We start from the raw sequence: 20,949 nt of genomic DNA on the forward strand, positions 1-20,949 counted from the left end.
CATTTCATAGCCAGCCCTGTCAACCATGCTGTAATAAGTTTGAACTGTCTCTTTTTGTTTGCGTCGATCTTTTCACTTGGGCTGTGCTAGCTATTAATTTACACAACGTACTCCGAGACACCAAACAAAAGGTGGTACTATGAAGCCTGTTCAATAAACAGAATTGCAATAAAGTGTAAAGAAATATGTAATTAATAAAGTAAAAATAAACAGATAAGGGTAAATGTTGGTCATAATTTTCCCTGAGAAAAAAATATCATTTTTAGGGCCACTTTCTGCTCCCATAGTTAATGCTATTACATTTCTTAAATACACACATCTATTACCAAGAAAAACACAAGAAAACCAAGGGAATCGATATTGAAAACGTGAATAATATGCGAATCGTAGCAACCAGGTGCAAGTTCTTGTGACGGAGGTGTCTCGCCTCGTGCATAGCCTCGAACCCTCTCAGTTGTCTAACTTGGTGCGTAGCCTCGACTCCTCTTATCTCCAATGAACTCAATCGGTGCACTAAAACTACTAGTGCACCTTCTGACCCGCCTTTAACCATCCGCAGTGTGCGCAAGGCCTTCTCGATCAGACGCAGGTTGATTTGCAGCCAAACTGCGTTTAAATGGCATGTCAAATAAATGTAAGCTGAAATAATTTTTTGAAAAATTACAAAGCGCACTTAGTGAAATGCACACTTTTTCTGATGCGTTCATGGTATCGAAAATGCTGATTTTGACTCTCCCCCCACCCTTCCCACTACCACTGTTGATAATGGTTTTTATATTAAAATTGGGAGTGGGCAAAGAAAACGACTGACGTAATTTTTTTTAAACTTACTGAATACCCGAACGATATTCCAGTGTCAAAATCTCACTAAAGCACTCCAGCCTACAACTCTCTCTCTCTCTCTCTCTCTCTCTCTCTCTCTCTCTCTCTCTCTCTCTGCAATGTGCCTTTGACCCCTTTTTAACCTTCATAATCTGATGAGCACTAAGCTATCAGACGTGTCAATATCAACCCAGATGTTGGACATCTATGCTATCAAGAATTGGAAAGTAATTTGTAATTTGTAAATATCGAAACTTATAAATATTTACATCGAAATCTTATCCGGCTGAAAATGATTTGACATGTACGATAACACACTACGAGAGACCGGTAGCGTTTAAAGGATTCGATCGAGCTATTTAAATGGTTTTGCATTCTGCAATAAAAACGTTATGTATATATCCATGCATTTCCCGCCAAATAATTCGTAAAGGGTTTTCCAAGAAAGCTGAAAGGTGCTATCTAGAAACACGTATGGATGATTATCATCACAAATGAAGAATACCCTTTAGTTATTGGTCGTTTTCACCGTAGACAGGTGTGAATTCTGTAATCTTTAGATCCTAACGAAACTAGTGTCACGAAACAGCGTTCCAAAATTGCCAGTGACAAATCATTGGATGACCAGTTCTAAAAAGGTGTAGATTTCACGCTTTTATAAGACTTTCATTTAAACCCATAAGGTATTTATTTCGCATACGAGGAAAAATTTTCACAATCATAATTAGATTTCATAGGTAAGAAAATGAATGACAGTTGATAACCTTATCTGAAAAGCCGACATCTTCAAGCCTCCTCTTAAACTTGTTTTATTAGAATTTTAGATAGACAATGGTTTTTCAGCATTTATGCTTTAAACACAATATCACAAATGAAACCAACACTCCAATTTCCGTAGTTTTATCTGTGACGCGTGCTGGATAGTAAAAATTCCCTATGGCTTCATATTACACCGCATCTTGGCTCTAAAACTTACCTAGAGCGCCCTGGACCTGAATACAATTAGAAGTTTGACGTTATACAGTTACCAGGCCCCGATGTATTCCGCGAGGCCGTGTGCTTGCATCCCGTAACGTCACGCGGAGAACGTTATCAGCAAATGTACTAACCAAGTGCAATATACTCGGATCGCTTAAAGTTGCACTGTGCATGTGCATAGATAATTATTAGCCAGAACTTTGCACTAATGACTTCACTGTACAGTATTATACATATACCTTTGTGACAGACTGAGTTGAACTGCAGTGCGACGAAGGCTCGGGAGAGAAGGCATCGACAGAGAAGAAAGGTAGGCAGTTTCGCTGATATTATTAAGTCTTTAATGAAATGTTATATAATTTAAATACACTTCTTAGGGACATGTGTTATTGTGACTCATAAGGTAATTTCAATTCATTTATTTTCTTTCGCGAAAAACGCTAGGCAGTGATAAAGGTTTTGTAATCTATTATTCGGTTATAACTGGACCGGACGGAGTATGTGTGATGGAGGGGCAGCGTTGTCAGCTAGACTAAATTTTAAGTCAAGAAGTAACAGATTAAAAAACTTCATCTATTTAAAGTACGACCAAATGATTACATATATTTTACGCAGTATTACAATACAGTGAGTTCTGTACACCATAAAACGGTACTCACTCTCTTGGTCGGAACTAACTTGCTATTGTGAATTGGGATTGTACTTTTAATTGTTAAAACGACGCAATACCGAAAATCTCTTGACTTCGACTTTTCGAATTGTAAACCTGCGCCACATTTCATTCAAATTTTGTTGTTGCAAATTACTATGCGTCGAAGCAATGATCTGCGTGTATGCAAGAGTTGCAGGTAAACGGCCCAAACAAAGCGAATATTTCAATCAGCATTTAATTAAAGGTTCACCAAGCCTCTAAGTAAAATCAGCACGCAAATGCTTTGTTTGTGTTTTGCCAGTTTTAGACGACCAAACGTCCCGTCACCTTAAACTGAATCAGTACACTGTTATATTACCACTAGTAGTACTGCATCGGTTTTTCTTATTTCCCACACCGAACCGAGAAAGTGGAGTTATTTATTATCGAGTTATTGGTCTATTTTTGAAAGTAAAAGCCTGTTTTAATGAAATACTAGTTTTCCAGTCGTATTTTACATAAGGGAAGTTTTGAAAGTCTCATACTGGACTTTCGACCTTTGTCGTTGCGTCTCCCTCTCGGAAACTTCAACAGGTCTGTTGAGAATATGGGTAAAATATTCTAATTCTTGTTACGCAACTTGCAATAAAGTCAGTTAGACCGAAATGGTAAGTCCAGTATTAGATAAAGAAACGTCATATAAGCATGCTTTATCTGAATTCATGATTTTTAAAAAAATCTTTTTTAAACAGAACTTGAATTAGACGACAACAGAACAAAGATGACACGCCGCTGGAACTGCGTGGAGAGACCCCTGAGTCGGGTTTTCTATCGTCATGGGGCGTTTCTCGCAAGGCACCCCTTCTTTTTCTTCCTGGTACCTCTTCTACTCGCCATTGTGCTGTCTACAGGGATGAATCACTTTACTCAGGTAAAGTAAATAGTAATTGTATTTCATTTTAAATGATAATTTTTTTTCAAAAACTTCAACCCGTGGGTTGAAATTTTTCATGACTATTATAGAGGGATTCTAATAACGAAATTGTACATGTATAATAATTCAGAACGTAAAATAGAGATAGCTGGTTACTCGGAACACAAAATAAACCGACACGATTTTAAAAGCGCACTACAGAATGACATAAACTGTATAATAATACGTTTGTTGAGCACTAAATGATATAATTACATTTGCAGGCTCACTAGACTACATTATTTACACAATATATAAGGATATACATTTATAAATGTTCACATATGCAGTATGCTAAATTACACGTGTTAATGCGTATTATGCTATAAAATAACATATTTATTTGATTTTGGAAATCCAATACACAAAACATTTACTTGATAATGATTACAACGATATATTGCCCAGCTCTTTCACCATCAGCGCCAATCATTACGAAGTGTATGCTATCCGTCCAGACTGTGTGTGAAATCAGCATTTCCTATGACTGTTGGACTTTGTACAGGTTTCATTCAATACTCGCGTCTGGTATATTATTAACATTGATTACACGTCGAGCCCACGATTTTGAGCACTTTCCATCATCAAATGTCAGCATATTATACCCCCCATATCTTTATTTGAACGTTTCTCAGACGTATATCAAAAGAAATTAATATGGCCTTTTGATTATCCCTCTTTTACTAATTTTCTTTATTCAAATTTGAATAACTGTTTTTCTTTCGCTCGTGTTCGAAACAGACTGTTTAACCTCTATTAAATATAATCGTTATGATAAAGCCTGTTGCCCTGTTGCTTTTTAATTTATTCTTTGTATCTGTTTTTTTTTTTTTTTTTTTTTTTTTTTTTTTTTTTTTTTTTTTGGGGGGGGGGGGACTTAATGTGGACAACGTGTCAGGGACCACAGTACTGAAAAAAGTTGTAATTAATATTTTCAAAATTTTCATACTAGGTGTGTTATTAATTTAATCAGTTGAAGTCTGTCTTTGTCTGAGAAAATTCTCACATGGGAAGCTAAGATGTATAAGTAGCTTAGGTAATATTCCACACCCTAGCAGGTCAACTTTTAATGTCCTTTGTTTCAAGCTCGTAATCCGTTAGGGCTTGATTACATGGAGTTATTGGGAGTGCCCGCCATGACGGGTGGACTTGTGTCTGAAGTAACTAATCGGTTTATTAATTGATAAAGTTTAGCATAAAATTCTGTGACCTAAAATTTGGGAGACTAGAGAAAGAGGATTAGATTGAGACTAAGATTGGATCTTTATTGTGCCATGTGTCTTTTAAATTAGCAAAATATATATTGTTAAAGTTACAACATGAGGTCGTTTAATTCTTCGTTTAAGATATGGAACCTGGGAATCTCCGTAATAGTTTTACAGATCGCGTAACGCCGTTATCCAAAGATGTGCGCCCATTCTGCCCAAGTCCTGAGGTTTAATTATAAAGATTATATATATATATATATATATATATATATAATGTATTTTGTGGGCCGGGATAGTCATAATATAGGGCCCTAACAAGCGGATGTATAAAACCTAAGTCAGATAAGTTTGTGTATTTTCATGTATTTATCGCATTGGATCTGTAAAAGTATTGTGAGTTCCCGAAAACCCATTTACACTCGGGAATGGACACTTGCCTACCCCCCCCCCCCCCCACCACCACCACCCTATCTCTTAGCAAATAGCCCCAAAAAGGTATGACAACCGAAACGAGGCAAGGTCAGATTTTTTTTCAACGCCGTCCTACATAATTTAGTTAATTTTCATCGTCTACTGCTTTATTTTTCCCTGGCTTCACTCGCTAAATTTTATCCTATCAACTCTCCCAAGTCAAGCAAAACCCGCCAATGTAAAAATGAGAAATAACAAATGGACTCTAATTAAGAAAAAAGAGGATTTATCAAGTTGATTTGCAGGTACAATTCTTAATTTAATCCATCTTTCAGGTGTATGACATTGAGTATCTCTTCACGCCAGAGAACGGACGCGGTAAGCTCGAGCGCACGACGGTGGAGCACCTCTTTCCGACAAACACCACCAAAAACTTCAACGCCCACCGCCTGAACAGAGAGGGCCGTTACAGTCGTCTAATCATCACCGCCAAAGACGACGGCGATGTCTTGCGTGAGGACATTTTGCGGCAAGTTCTAGAAATTGACAAGACTGTCAATAATATCTCCGTTGATGGTTATAAATTTATTGACATCTGCGGGCGATGGGAAGACGCCTGCGCCGTCACCAACCCCTTTCTCGTCGCCCTGAATTATAACGCTAGTAACATCCGTGGGGTGTCGCTTTCCTACCCAACCTACGATATGCCCATCAGGGTGCCCATCCCAAATACACCGTACCTCAGAACCGTCTTTCTGCCGCTGTTTCTAGGAGGTTCTCTCGGAGGCGCCGACGTAGATGAGGAAAAGAAACTCCAAGAATCCAAAGCAATCCAGCTGGTGTACTACCTAGACGAAACCGGCAATGGCTCCTTAACCGACGAATGGGAACAGGCCTTCATGCACGAGTTCGAAGAATTGGTGACGTCAGACAAGTTTTCTGACGTCAACGTCGCCTACTTTACGTCACAAACCTTGCAGACCGAGCTGGCAAAGAACCGCGAAATGGTGATCCCGCTTTTCACCATCACTATTGCTATACTGGTGTTGTTCTCCGTTCTCTCCTGTCTGATGTCGGATTGGGTTCGCAGCAAGCCGTGGCTGGGGGTACTGGGGGTGGTTACGGCGGCGCTTGCCATCATTTCTTCCTTTGGCTTACTGCTACATATTGGAGTGGAGTACAACGACATCGTGGCCGTCACGCCCTTCTTAATTCTAGGTAAGGGTTATATCACGTTTGAAGTGTGTTTGTGCTTGCGTGTGTGCGCCATTTGTGACATCATCTATTTAAAGCAGTGGCGTAGTCGTCTGTTTCAATTTCATCCTAAACGACGTTTATTGTGGTACGCATAGGGGCCTCTAAAATAGTATACAGAATAACAATAATTTATAACAGACCTTGTGGTCAGAGAGTGTTGTCACTGAAACTAAGACTATGTTCCCATGACTAGATCGATCCATCTGGATCGGTCTAACTCCCTGGGGAGGCTCAGTAAATTGCTATCAACTAACCGGCTTAAATATCTGTCGCGCCTACAGAATCAGCCAGTAGATAAATTATAAAGCTAATTACTAACAGCTTTACAAGGCGTGACAGATATTTAAGACAGATAAGTTGAAAGCAATTTAGTGAGACTCCCCAGGGAGATAGATCGATCCAAATATCTGTGGGAATGGTCCCTAAAACGTGTTAGTACTGTTGGGACAGTAATCTTTAAAGCGATATTCCCTCTAGCCCTTATTTCGTATTTAAAAACTACACCGTTATGCGCGATGTTACAGTAGATACTTGGGAGACGTATATGTGTCAGGGGCAAAATTCAAAGATCAAAAAAGGTGTTTATTTTCTGGATTTCCGTTCACTTCTTCTGTTGTTCATGATTATTTCATTGGACACATATGTCATGTGGCGCTATTAAATGTTTCACTAGCAACTTGCACTATGTGGTAGGGGCAAAAGTCAAAGACCAAAGAAGAAAAAAATATATGTTTTGTAGGTAGTCATACGAAGGGCAAGTATCAGCGATCAAAGTCGCTGTTTTGAATTCTTTATCACGATTACTTTATTGAACGAACAACAATGGTTGCATTGTAGTCTTAAGGGTATAGAGTATTCTTGTACACAGCACAATCGCGAGAAAAGGTAATTTAGAATTTTGTGTGTGTGGGAGGGGGGGGGGATGCTGGCTGGAAAGGTGGGAAGACTCTCCACGTGCCTGTGCTACCTAAAACGTGGGTAAAAAAAAGCCCCCCCCCCCCACCTCTATGTTTTTATGTACAAAAGGTAAGGCGGTATCATAACAAATATATTTTGTTGACGAGTAGGCCACTGATAGTAGCCCGAATGATGACATTTTCCATTAATAGCCTAAATAGTACTCGTTTACAAAAATCATTTTATATAATTATTAAAATATCTCCCCAGTAGTTGGACAATAGGCCTACAAATCAACTTTCTTTCACATGACAAACATATGAAACAAAGTAAGAGAGATAGAACGATAATCTGCTTTCCCCAATGATGAGCATAATAAAAAGAATACCTTCATGTGACGTTCTGGCAGTAGGGACACTTTGAGCAGTACAAAGTTCAAGGCAATGTCGCGTCTAGGCTCTTGCACACTACCCTTAGGCGGTACATCCAGGAGCCTTTAACATTGATATCTGGTATATTGATAAGGTTATAAGTCATATATTAGTACTGGCACCTGGGTGTACTGCTTGACATGTAAGCAATCTTTATATACAGTATATTCGACATTTGTTTGGTTATCGGTCGCGCACTGACTGGCCCTCTGACGGGGTCAGCGGAATCACACGGGTCGTGGACATTACCTTTTCATTTTCGATACTCAATTTGTGGATAGCTTTGACAACTTGGGTTCTATCACAGATTCATGACTGTCTTGATTGAATGAATTTCAGTTTTCTGATCTGCTTTCTCAGCTTCGCCCAAAGGCTTAAATTGTCTGGAAAAAAAAAAAAAAAGAAAAACGGGAGAGCATCTGGGCATTAATTGTGGCTTTTAAATATGTATATTTTTTCTGTGTAGTTTTGGTCCTAAAACTTTATCACAACTTTTTTTCGATTTAATTTATTCACCTGTCTAGATTTTCCAACACTGGTTTCTTTATCTTTAAGAATTGACGTCAATTATCAATACTTAACTGTGCACCGATTGACGTCGCCTCTTGAAATTACGAGCGGGTAACAATTTAGGACTTCCTAAAAGGCATTTCTTTACTGATGAAAAAGGAAACCGTTTCTAAAAGGAATCTAAATGTGTTTTTCCACCAATAAAGTATAACGCTCCCACCCTTCACTCTATTTTTATCATCATCACACAAGACTCAATGTAAAACCTGGTCCATGTCCTCACTGTGTACTTTGATGAACTTACAAGGCACAGTCTGTACACGTGAAAATTAATGTTTTACCTGTAATAAGTAATTTATAAGGCCACATCCTTTAAATATATATGTATGACCCTAACCATCTTCCATCGAAAGAATAGGCATAGTTCACGATAAATCACTTGACTTTTGGCGACAAAAGCACAAGTGGACGTTTTCATTTATCACAGTATATAATACATTATAAATTGACGTATCCGAAAATAGAGTGACAATTATATCTTAAGTATTTACCAAAATGGTTGTCAGATATCAGTTTTCTACATAATTACATTTTACTTGTAATTGCCATTTACTTGTAATTAATTTACTTGTTATTGAATATTGTTAAATTGTTTGAACATGATCTTCAGGAAAACAAATAAAAAAAAAGATTTCTTGGTAGTTTCGAGAGGAACAAAATTGCTCTTATATATTGCATCTTAGAATATTTCAAGCAAGAAAGGCGTGCGAATGGTAAAAAGAAAGCGAACCAATATATTTACAGTCATTAAGTAGTTCACAAACCTATACTTACATATTTTTTATTGAAAGTCATTTTCTTTTTAAAGTTTGACTCGTGTTCCTGTTCTCACACATTTTAGCGTGCACGCACGCACACGCACAAGCACACACACACACACACTGAGAGAGAGAGAGAGAAAGAGAGAGAGAAAGAGAGATCACCTTGGTAAAATCGTCAGATTTCTTATAACAATCAAAAGTAATCAGCCAACACTCTCATGTATGGCGTCAATAAATTATTCTTCCAGGTATTGGTGTGGACAACATGTTTGTGATGTTGGCCTCATGGCGGGAGACAGACCCTAGAGACAGCGTGGAGAAGAGGATGGCGGGAACGTTCTCAGACGCTGGCGTCTCTATCACCATCACGGCCATTACGGACGTCGTTTCCTTCGTCGTCGGCTCCATCACTTTCTACCCGTCTGTCCGGATTTTCTGTCTTTATGCAGGTATGGAAATAGGTACACTTTAAATAAATAAATAAAAACATAACTGTTGCATAAATAAAAGTATTTGATAGAATAAATGTTTTTTCAACGATAAAAATATATTTCTAAAGGACCAAATTGTTTCGTGACGTTCAGTATTAAAAAAAAAAAAAACTCGCAAAAGTAGTGGTTTTGCCGATGTAATAATTGCAGTACATCAATTTAAGTGCAAGTGAACATATGAAAGAACAGATTGATAAGATGAAATGGAGAGAGGGGAGATGAATGAGTAGATTTACGAAGCATAGATAATTATTAATCCCAAAATTATTATTAAAAAGCAACAACACTTTTAGCACAAAAGATGACATAATTTTAAGGGCCACTCGTCTATATTTATCTAACATATTCAAATTGAGTTTTACGGTAGTCCAATTTAGAAGTCCTATGATCGGCGCGTGCTTTATTAGAACGGTTACATGTCACGCTCGAGCTTGACAACAGTCACCAAGGGCAAATCACTACATGTCCCACCACACTGGAGTGCGGAAAGAGAACTTTGGACATTGTGTAATTAGTGGCGACAACGGGGCCTTATCAGGACACGATTGGCCTTCATTGGCGGATGTAGGGTTTTGCTGGGGAAGAGGGGGGGGCACAAGGATGAAAAATAAGATAAGAATTTATTGAGCCAATAAATGTATAAAGATACGAGCATCGGGAAGCGTTTTACTTTAAAAGATAAAACTAATATAAATGAGCATTGGAATGTTTATGACTAAGGCTGAAAGGTGGAATTAAAAGGTCGAATTAAAGGTGGAATTAAAATACTAAAGATTACATACTGCTTAGAGATAAAAATTCATTAAACCCGTTTACTGCCCTTATAGGCAGAAGCGCACTGTTGCTAGGTAATGATTTAAATGAGGATTTGTTAGATTGGTTGGATCCCCAAAATTCGTTCCGTTGTTTTTTCCATTCTAAGTTTCATGTGGCCACCCAATTGAAAAAGATCTCTACCGGTTATTTTACTATGGATACTATTGATATAGTTCTCTTTTTAGAGGTATAACCCAAAGACTGTGCCCCCTCTGGATCAGCTACTGACCTTTTACTGGCTTTACGGAAGGGAGAAGGGGTAGGCCTACATCCGAATCTAAAGGGGGGGGGGGAGGTGTCACGTGGTCCACTGTCTCACCCCCCCCCTCCCCCGGACCCACCACTGCTCCTCTTTCTGGATACGTTTGTCTGTAGATAAAGTGGCCTATCCTTGAACTTACAGCTCTCTTTGCTTCCGAACTTTGATAAATAATTGATAGTGACTGATAAATAATTAACTGTGTCCTTGTTCAGTATCTTATTGTCCTTGTGTAGATGTACTGCGCGACACCGAACTTATCGCTCCTGCAAAGGTTAACAATTTTATTTTTAAATGCCTCTTATAATACAAAAGTGATGTTGATTTTTTATTTCGTTGTATGATACAGTGGTATATTCATTTTAATTCAATATTACGTGATATACGTACTTATAAACAATTCCGTTTAAAGAAAGAATATTTTTTGTTCAAAATAATGTGATTTTTAGATTGATTACTTAATGAACCGGTGAACTTGGCACTAATGTATTGAACTGTACGGGGTCTTATTGAAGCGCACTATTGATCATCTGCTAGAGAAAAGCGTTCTACTGGGTATAACATTTGCAAGATTTGACGAGCATGTGTTACCAAAAACCGCGTGAGTTCTTAAAAAACAAAAAAAGTGGTTCATGTAACCCAAAACACAAAAATCTTGAAAATCCTCAACACTGGCGGCATTATCGTGAGAATTCGGTGAATCCAGAGATTTAGTGTATCTAGGATATATATATATATATATATATATATATATATATATATATATATATATATATAACGGTCTAAAGTACGGCGTCTTTCATGCAAAGCTTAAAACATGAATAAAAGCAATTTAAAAAAATAAAACAAAAAAAAAAATAATAATAACATAAACGCAGAACCTAATACACTGTGATAAATCACGGACAAGTCGACGTATGTCTGATTATCAAATGATATGATTAAAGTGCGGGCAATGACTGATAAGTAAACCATTGAACCAAGTGACCGCCATGCCACCGTCCTGGGTCCTACTTTATCAGTTCAAGTATAGCGTCACAGCGGTGGCACGTGTCACTATTCCATGCACAAGCTACCGTGTGCAAATGGGGGGAGGGGGGGGGTCACCCTGTTTTGTGATAAGAAAATTCATAAGGTAACATGCCTTGTTCTTAAATTAAGCATAATTTGAAATTGTTCAATGTCAGTGCAATACATTTGTAAGATGATAACATTAAAAGCAAAAAATGAAAACAAAAACAAAAACAAACAAACAAACAGCAAGCTACCTCGTTGATTGCTCATTTTCGACCCTAACATTATAATATTTACTCATGTTCCGTGTCAAACTCGTATATTCCTTGAGATAATTTAATTCAATTGCATCTTTTGCTGTTTGTTTTCTTAGGCGTGGCCCTTGTGTTTCACTACTGCTATCAAATCACATTCTTCGGCGCCTGCATGGCTTGGATAGGCCGGAGGGAGAAAGCCAACAGACACTGTATAACTTTATGCAAAGTTATACCCGAGGCTGATGCAGGTAAATATGCTCTATTTTTTAATCGTGGTGGTACACACCCTCTGGTGCTTCAAATATCAGTTTCAAAAAGCGATAAAACACATGTCCATTATTTACTTGTGGCTTCTTTCATTGTCCTAAGTTTTCTTTCTAATTTTTCTAAGCATTTGTTATTAGAGCCTAAAGCATGAGGGAAAGTTGTAAAGATGGATATCTTGTACCTTTCATAATCGTTCTTGCTTTTTTACTTTCTAGATCACAAATCCAAAGCATACCGTATATTCTGCGCCGGTGGTACCCCGGAATCCGTTGAGATCAAAAAGAAAAAGGAACTGAACAAACACCATATTATGATTTTCTTTCGGGATTGCGCCGGACCTTTCCTCTCAAAACGTCCAGTAAAGTTTGTCGTGATTGGGATTTACTTGGCCTATTTAGCCGTTGCCCTGTTTGGCTGCACACGTGTGCGCGAGGGTATCGAATTACGTAACATGCCCGCAGACGACAGTTACGCCGTTACATTCTACGAACTAGAGACCGAATATTTCAAGAAATTTGGACCAAAAGTTGCCGTCGTGTTCGACCAAAAACTGAACTATCTCAACTCTTCTGATCAGGAACTTATTCAAGGAGTTTTGGAAGAATTTGAAAATGATACGGACTTTTTCTACAAACAGGAATTCGAATGCTGGCTGACGGATTTCTTGCTATTCGCCAACGAAAGTAACATAGAGTTGACCGAATCGAACTTCATTCCCACTCTGGAGAACGCTTTTCTAAAAATGCCTGGAAAGGAAAAATACAAATCTGACATCGTTTACAATGAAAACAGGACAGAAATCATTGCCTCTCGCTGTTTCGTGCAGTCAACGAACACCAACGACACAGTGCGCGAGAAGGACATGATGATGCACTCTCGCGCCATCGCGGACAACTCAGAGCTCAATGTCACCGTCTACCACCCTGCCTTTGTCTACTACGACCAGTACGTCACGATTCTCCCTAACATGCTACAGAACGTTGGAATCGCTTGGGGTTCCATGATGCTGGTCGCCTTGTTTCTCATTCCGGACCCGGTCTGCTCCATGTGGGTGGCCCTCTCCGTCGCCTCCATCGAGGTCGGTGTCATTGGCTACATGACGCTTTGGGGAGTTAACCTCGACTACATGTCTATGATCTACGTTATCATTTGTATCGGGTTTTCAGTGGACTTCTCAGCACATATTGCCTACGCGTACGTCACTGCAAAGGGCAAGGCTAAGAAGAGAATCAGAAAAGCCCTCTACGTATTGGGCCTCCCAATTCTTCAAGGTGCCCTGTCCACGATATTGGGCGTCTTGGTGTTGAGCCAATCTTCTGCGTACATGTTCAGAACCTTCTTTAAAATCATCTTCATGGTGATCCTATTTGGTGCTTTCCACGGGCTTGTAATTATCCCTGTGGTGCTTTCTCTTTGCATGAGAGGGAAACCAAAGAAACCCGAAAGCACGACGTATAAGCAACATGACTGCACTGAAGAACAGTGGAGTGAACTTTTAGAAAGGCAAAAACAGAACGGCGGTGCTGGGGATATCACATTGACCAATCTACCTCCTCCCAGCCAGCCATTTCTCACTCGAAAATCCTCTACTTGCCCCGGTGACTTGAACATGGCGTTCAACAATAATTCCATAAGATCTGCAAATCAGCCACAAACAAAAAAGTTATTCATCGGAGGGGCGGGCGCATGCGTACAAGTGGATTGGGACGAGGAATCTGGATATTCAACGTCGACACTCGGAAGCAGTGGAACTGACCAATGACAGACGGACTTAGGATTGCTGCAATTTTGTTGCGGCAAATGAAAGTCAATGATAGGTTTGCTGCAGAAATGAGGCTAAAGAAAGTGTTCGTAAAACAAACGGCATTCAAATGGCCATCAATAAGCCAACATTTCAAGATTATAAAAATGTCGGTAAATTGGAGGAAAATGAAAGCTAAAGTGCCGTTTGTACATAAGTGAGAAAAAAAAGAGCAAATGCTATTGTAGGATCTCCGCGCCTGTGCATAAATTTGGCGTCGGCGGGCTTAATACAGATTGGTCGTTTTTACAATGCGAGTTTTTAAACTAAGCTATGTATTACGGAGATATAAGGATATTTTTTTATCTTTCAAGTTTGCAAGATTTCTTTAACTCCTGCCAAGAACATCCGGGTAACCGTATTTTCACGTTAAAAAGATTTAATGATGCACATACTGTAAGTCTTAACGATTATTTAAGTGTCCAGTAACGCAAAGCGTCAAAAGGCATCGTGGGGAAAAAAGCAAAACAATGCAATTTTAATGTGTGTTTATTTATATTTATTATAGAATTATTCTTATTATATGTTTTAGATAAGACTTAACCATGTCTCAAATTTTCAACAAACATGTAGTCTTTAATCAGTAGTAGTAGTAGATTTTTCTGAAAATGAAGAGTGCCAAATTACTTGTACTTCAGTCCCTGTTGAAAACTTTTTCTGAACAGATTCAGGTGTAGTTTTATCTTCCTCATACTGATACGAGATATCTTTGTTTTGATTGAAACTTTTGAAAAAGAGTTAATAACCGGAAAGTCTAAGCACTTTGAGATGTAGGCCCTATATGAAGTATGAAACTTACAAATATCCTTCAATATTATTCTAATTTCATTTTCACCTTGGTTGATGCTGGGGAATCAAATTAAGAAAAGTGAAATAAAAATTCATAACAAGTGAACTTTTAAGAAAACGAACACTTAATGCTGTATTCAGTTAAGATAAATGTCGAATTTAAAATATTCACATATAAGGAAGAATAAAAACTCATGAAATGATGGAAATTAGTTGTTATTGAATAACAATTACACGGTCAAATTTGTGAAAAGAGAAACTCAGTAGCGAGGATAAAGATATAAGAAGAAGGACATAAGCCTTATTGGAATGATAAAATAAAAATAATCAAAAAACATCTTTCCCAATACCGATTTTTAAAGTTAATAGAAAAGAAGCATAATAGACTACGCGGATTTTATGAAAATAACAAGCAATTAGTTGCTTTACTATACCGGACTTTTATGCAAAAGGTCATTTGCCGTGACCCACGAGAGCCTGTACAAGTACAAGAGGACTTATTTGAGAAGCCAACACGGACCGTTCCTACATAGATTCCTTTTTTACGATGATTTTCTTTGTTTTATGCTAAGATTTACTTTGGCTTCAACAATGACGACAAAGAGCACAATGGGACGGTTTTAGTTGTAGCAACCCCGCTATATTCCGTCCTATTCTGCGCACGCGGTGAAATTCTACATTTTCAGTATTAAATTCTTCCCTCGTAAAATCTCTCAGTACCCATTTGAAGTCCTCGCCCCCTTTTTCTTCTATCCCTTGGAAAATGATATTGTCCCTCTTTGACCTCGCTTGTAAATCAAAGTGCCGGCTATACTGGTTTTTCATCCGATCCCTTTTCAGGTGACGATTCTCCTTTTCAGTTTCCTTAAACTTGCGCTTTATTTCCCCCATTCTTTCGTCATATTCTTCACGTTTGCAACTTGAAAATTTCACGCTTTTGTCCATTTCATTGACAGTTTCAGCAACATTTCAGCTTGTTAAGTATTTGATACTAAAGGCGCCCAAAGTATATGTATCTTTTCAGTTTCGCAGCTAAAATCACACACTTATGATTGAAAAAGGTTTTAAAATATTCACATATAAGGAAGAATAAAAACTCATGAAATGATGGAAATTAGTTGTTATTGAATTGAACTGAACTTCGATTAACCTCGGCCAATTCCAGCGCCAGTTTCACCGAAACTCTCTCATGATGTTGTGAGTGTCATCTCAAATTACGTCTTGTCTCTCAAGACAGCAGATGGTTAAAGTACTGGATATTATATTATCTCTTCTTCATTTTACACGTATTTCAAGGTACAGTTGTGTTAGCTCTCCGCAACGTCAATAATCCTGTAATGATGTCACTTGGCAACATTTTCACACGAGCGTACTCATCTGCATTGGCATACCTTAACTTGGTATGTGGATCTCTGTAGTTAGCCTGTTAAAAATAAATAAATAAATTAATTAATTAATTAATTAATAAATAAACACTTTACCTATATAGTTTCATTTATTGCCTAGTGATTCAGGAACCAATTTCAACAAAATCTGCTCCATACCTTTATAATTGGAGAACATCTATAATTATATACATTCTAGCATTATTTTACAATTTTTAGCTAAGATATAATGGATAATATCTTTAAGCTGTACTTACCATCAACCCTGACAGATCTGAATATTTCTTAACTGGCTTAAAGGTAGGTGGGGCATCTATTGATCCATCTGATATTAAAAAAAAAATAATAATAATAACAACAAATTACATTGACAGAAAAACAACTCTGAAAAAACAGAATGATAAATTTATCTTAGAAGATTTCAAGCGATGGCTTTAAGGTAGGTGGAGCATCTATTGATCCATCTGATATTAACAAAAATAATAAATAAATAAATACATAAAAATAACAAATTACACTGACAGAAAAACAAATCTTAAAAAAAAAAAAAACAAAAGATAAATTAATCTTAGAAGATTTCACACGATTTACCTGTTTTAAAATCTCATCAGCTGTGTTTAACACTGACACTCGAGAAAGTGAACTTCAAAATCATCTCAATTTTAAGTCCATGTATTACTCTTTGCAACATGATAAGATATGTCAAGATTGGGTTTAATATGGATATCTAAAATGAATGGTAAATTGGCAAAAAAAAAAAAAAAATCAAACTCACAAGTGGGGTCATCTGGTTTCCATTGTAACAGTTTCTCGGCAGCTACAATTTGTTTGAGATTTTTCCAAGTTCTACCTTTTTTACTAGCTGCTGCTTCCTGCCTGGCTTGCTGCAAAGTAAAAGTGGAAAACACCTGTAGAATTATGCATTATTATATTTTAATTGTATCTTTAAAATAAATTAAGTAATATATTTATTTATTCCAGGTAATGCAAACAAGCTATGAAATGCTACTTTTACCTTCTTTATATACCAGATGTTAGATCTTTTAATACTGTCAGACAAACATAAAATACTGTATTTCGTAGTTTTCATAAATAAAACAAAACAAAATACACCCCAAAATCAAACAAATACATAAAATGCACATCTTAAGAGTACACAAGAGAAAAGTATTAAGATATTTAACAGAAATACTTCACTCAAGTCTATTACGCACTACAAAGTTAGGATCCTTAAAAACTGGGATCTTCTCAGTGCTGACATCTGGTGGGACTGTGAGAGGGCTAGGTCCTGGAGCTGGCGTGCTACATGCTGATGGAGAAGATGAGTTGGGGTTGGTGGGGATGGGCGTGGCTGGTGCTGTGGGAACTTCGGACTCCTCTGGGGTCTCCTCTGTTGCTGTGGAGGCAGGCTGAAATATATATGTCATCGGTATCTGTTACATGTTACTATGAGGAACCATTCCCATAACCCTATCGTACTAGCAGGATCGATCTATCTCTGAGGGGAGTTAGATCTATCCTGCTTGTATGATAGATTTATGTGAACCCTGTCTAAGATATTTATTGTGTTCAAAAAGATTATCAATCAGTGAGTTGCCCAGTTCAGGAAATTAACATATTTATAGGATTGTTTTAATTTTTTTAATCATTTTCTGATCAAGTAACATTAAACATGTTCAGTAGTTTTAATATTCTGCTTAACCCGTGTCTGGTTTCAAGAATAAGGCCACATTCAGAATCGTGGATTGACTAATCCACGGGTCAAATATGGTGACTCACTAAAAAGTTTGTCGTCTCATCAGCTAATAGACACAATAGATTTCCCGTGGGGAAGTATTCAAGTGGGTCAGCCATATTTGACCCTCTGAGTAGTTACTAGTAGTCCACTGTTTTGAAAGCAGCCAAAGATTTCAATGAAGAGTTAAAAGCCCCACGATTTTCTATTCTTAAAAAGCTTTCCAACTAATATGCACTTAATAAAAGTTTGACGGTGACATGAAGAAACAAGATTGATTCATAACATTAACAATGATGAACAATAGATATGCCAATACTGTAATCTTCGTGTGTCTGTGCACATGTGAAAATCAAGTAATCACATTATTTGAAAGAAATGCATCTCAAGTCTTACAACAGTTAACATTGGCATCCACTTTGCCATTTCTCCAAAAAATAAAATGATGTAGCATACACTTTTCACCTATTTTGTGTAAAAGTGTGTAAATGTCATGTATTCAGAAATGAAACTGAACTGAATGGTAGTATTTATTCATCAGTATTTATTCATCACATTATTAAAAAAAAAAAATAATAAAGAAATAGCAGACATTTTTTCAATTATGTTTTGCATGCATGGTCTTATGACTTTGCCATTTTTTTCAGTCATAGGAAACTGCAGAAGGGCATAAATTTGTAAGGCAACAACAGATTTTCAAAATCTTGTCAATGTTAGGCTCACTCTCTCCACTTCTCACTTTCAAATACTCTGCAGGAATATTGTCAAATATTTTGAATTTGCTACAAATAAGTCCAATGAGACGCCCTGTGCGAATCTTCAAACCAGCAATTTTACGCTTCTTTTTCACATCCAGAGGGCATAACTGTATTTTTCCCGATGTAGTACCTGCCAATTCTGCTTGGTACAAATTAAAAGATTCGGCTGTATCAGTAGAAAACCTCTTGTCGATCATAACAAAGTCGCCTGGTTGGAAATTATCGAGCATTCCCGATTCTTCAGCAATTTGTCTATCTGAGGTTTCAAAGTTACAACTCTCAGAAACGCAAGTAACTGTGCCTTGGGGCGATATCCCTATCAGGTACTTTACTGTATCTGGACATGTGTTACTTGAAAAGCCACACACCTTGCTTATATGGGCATTAGGTTTCTCCACACTGAGCTCAAAGCTATCAAAAACAAAGAGAACCTTATCCCCAAAGTCTTCTTTGAAAGTCGCTGGCATTGAAGCTGTCAGTGTTTCCCTATCTGGCCACTTCACTATGAAACTCAGCCTTTGGTGAAGGAGATTGAGAGTGGAATAGAAATGTCTGTATACTGTAACATGTGACACGTCTAACTGATATGCAATGTCTTGGATGGTGTAATTCATTTTTAGTTTTATTAGGCATAACATGAATTGGGCTTCCTTTGTCAGACTTCTTGTTTCAGTCATGTACGCTTCTACATAGTCAAAAACAAGTTTCAAGGTTTCGAAACTAGGCAAGCCTGTGTAAAAAGAAATTTTATCAGGATTGTTCTCGTATGCCTCAAAACTGTATAAACCATGCCGTCCGAAAGGTGGTTTGCTGCCTGCTTCTGCCACTCTAGCTCTGTTATCATTTTCAATATTCTCAATGTCTTTTGCGGTTAATTCAGTCTGCGTCTCTTTGGTATTACTTGTACAATTGTGTACTTCTAAATTTGCACCTTGCGGTTCCACTTTAACTTCAACTTCTGCAATAAGTGAGGGATCTAAACTATTAATGCCATTGATGTGGCTGTTCTCTGCAAGTGTTCCAGATTTCGAAGCAAGTCTAGGTTTCTTTGGGCTTGACAGTGATGGAGCTGCATCTGATAATTTCTTCCTTTCCTTGCGCTGAACGGCACGCTCGTATCGTCTCATGGCAGATTCTGGGACAGTACATGCTGTGTAGCCCAGGTTAAGTGTTGGTAGCCAGGAAGGATTTAATCTATCGTGCAGATATGCTTTTTCTCCTGAAAAGAGCAGAGTAATGTTTTCTTAAATCAAATGGAATGAAGACCATTAAGGTTAATGAAGGGAACAATTAACTTTGCTTCAGCAGATCTTAGTATTTTCATTGATTAATGGTGAGATAATATGCATTCTGTATTGCACTAGTCTCAAGAAGATCAAAGTGGGTAATAAATAGTTATGACAAAGAGCAACATAATAATTGTACTTTGCAAACGTACCAAACAAAGTTAAAGATTATATCATGATACTAGTACACTTACCATCTACAAAGTGTTTAGCGCAAAGCGTGGTTCGATCCCACTTCTCCTCCGATCTGATGTCCTTCCTATTTACTGCCGCCTTCCATAACCGCCGCCTCTCTTCCGATAGTCTCCGTGTCTCTTCCCCTTGGTTTTTGATAATTCTGGGGATTTTGTAAAATCGAAGACCTTTTTCTTTATTACTGTTACTTGGACAACCAACGATACCACATATTCGCATGATTCTTTGCTAGGATTTAGTGCGGTAAAACGCTGTAACCCCTCTGCTTATCTAAAGTTTTTGCAGTTGCACGCTTCAGTACAGCGTTTTCTCATTGCCTTGCTAAACAAGATGGCGGGTACCGGAAGTGAACTAATTTTGATACTTCCGTGAAAACAAAGGTGTAGTAACTGCTAATTTATAACAAAAGCACGCCGTACAATAAAAAAAAAATTTTAGAACAAATAATATCATTATGATTATATACAATCCAATATCTCGGAGTCTTTCTTGTAACCTTCGGGTAAGGGGGAGGGGAGGGGGTTTAGTAGCATCTTCAGATGTGCCGATAACCCCCTCGATCTGTCTTCATATTTCCTTCCTACATCCAAATTTCGAGGTGAGAAACCACCATATCAAAAGATTCAGTGAGTTTTTCACACGGCCAGTTAAATCCTTATCTAAGAAAATCAGGGACGTCTGGATTTTTGACAGAAGATTTAACGTGTTCAACATTTCAAAGCTATGCATCTCACTCAAAACAGCAATGAAACTATGTTAAAGTGGCTGGGTAGAGTAAAAGATGTCCCTAGACCTACCGTTCCTGGTCGTTTCTTTCTCGTGCTTGGGGTTGATGACCCAGGGCTGACAGAACGTTTGGTGCTTGCAGCGCGTCGCGGTCTTGTAGAAGTTGCCATATTGTAAACAACAACGATTGCGATAGAGAAGACAACGCAACGCAATGAATGTGTAAAAAAA

The 20,949-nt window shown here is 37.8% G+C and overlaps 3 protein-coding genes across 3 annotated transcripts; 1 reads left to right on the forward strand and 2 right to left on the reverse strand.

Annotated features, from left to right (window-relative positions):
• The first annotated feature begins 1,866 nt into the window (after positions 1-1,866).
• On the forward strand, positions 1,867-14,836 carry LOC106160917 (patched domain-containing protein 3). The gene is made up of 6 exons (XM_024077286.2): positions 1,867-2,110; positions 3,184-3,362; positions 5,359-6,241; positions 9,188-9,388; positions 11,893-12,024; positions 12,259-14,836. Exons 2-6 carry the CDS (start codon positions 3,213-3,215, stop codon positions 13,803-13,805), a joined length of 2,913 nt encoding a protein of 970 aa, XP_023933054.2. The 5' UTR covers positions 1,867-2,110; positions 3,184-3,212; the 3' UTR covers positions 13,806-14,836.
• On the reverse strand, positions 14,834-20,943 carry LOC112042555 (INO80 complex subunit C). The gene is made up of 5 exons (XM_087013353.1): positions 20,790-20,943; positions 17,233-17,427; positions 16,794-16,902; positions 16,276-16,343; positions 14,834-16,056 (listed from the first exon to the last, which is right to left on the reverse strand). The coding sequence occupies exons 1-5, from the start codon at positions 20,886-20,888 to the stop codon at positions 15,925-15,927; spliced, it is 603 nt and encodes a 200-aa protein (XP_086869479.1). The 5' UTR covers positions 20,889-20,943; the 3' UTR covers positions 14,834-15,924.
• LOC106154320 (uncharacterized) lies at positions 18,278-20,749 on the reverse strand. Its single transcript, XM_013528639.2, has 2 exons — positions 19,992-20,749; positions 18,278-19,730 (listed from the first exon to the last, which is right to left on the reverse strand). Exons 1-2 carry the CDS (start codon positions 20,209-20,211, stop codon positions 18,397-18,399), a joined length of 1,554 nt encoding a protein of 517 aa, XP_013384093.2. The 5' UTR covers positions 20,212-20,749; the 3' UTR covers positions 18,278-18,396.
• Positions 20,944-20,949: the final 6 nt, after the last annotated feature.

This window comes from Lingula anatina, chromosome 5 (genome assembly GCF_051362555.1).
Source record: "Lingula anatina isolate TDL-2025a chromosome 5, LinAna3.0, whole genome shotgun sequence".
Lineage (NCBI taxonomy): Eukaryota > Metazoa > Brachiopoda > Lingulata > Lingulida > Lingulidae > Lingula > Lingula anatina.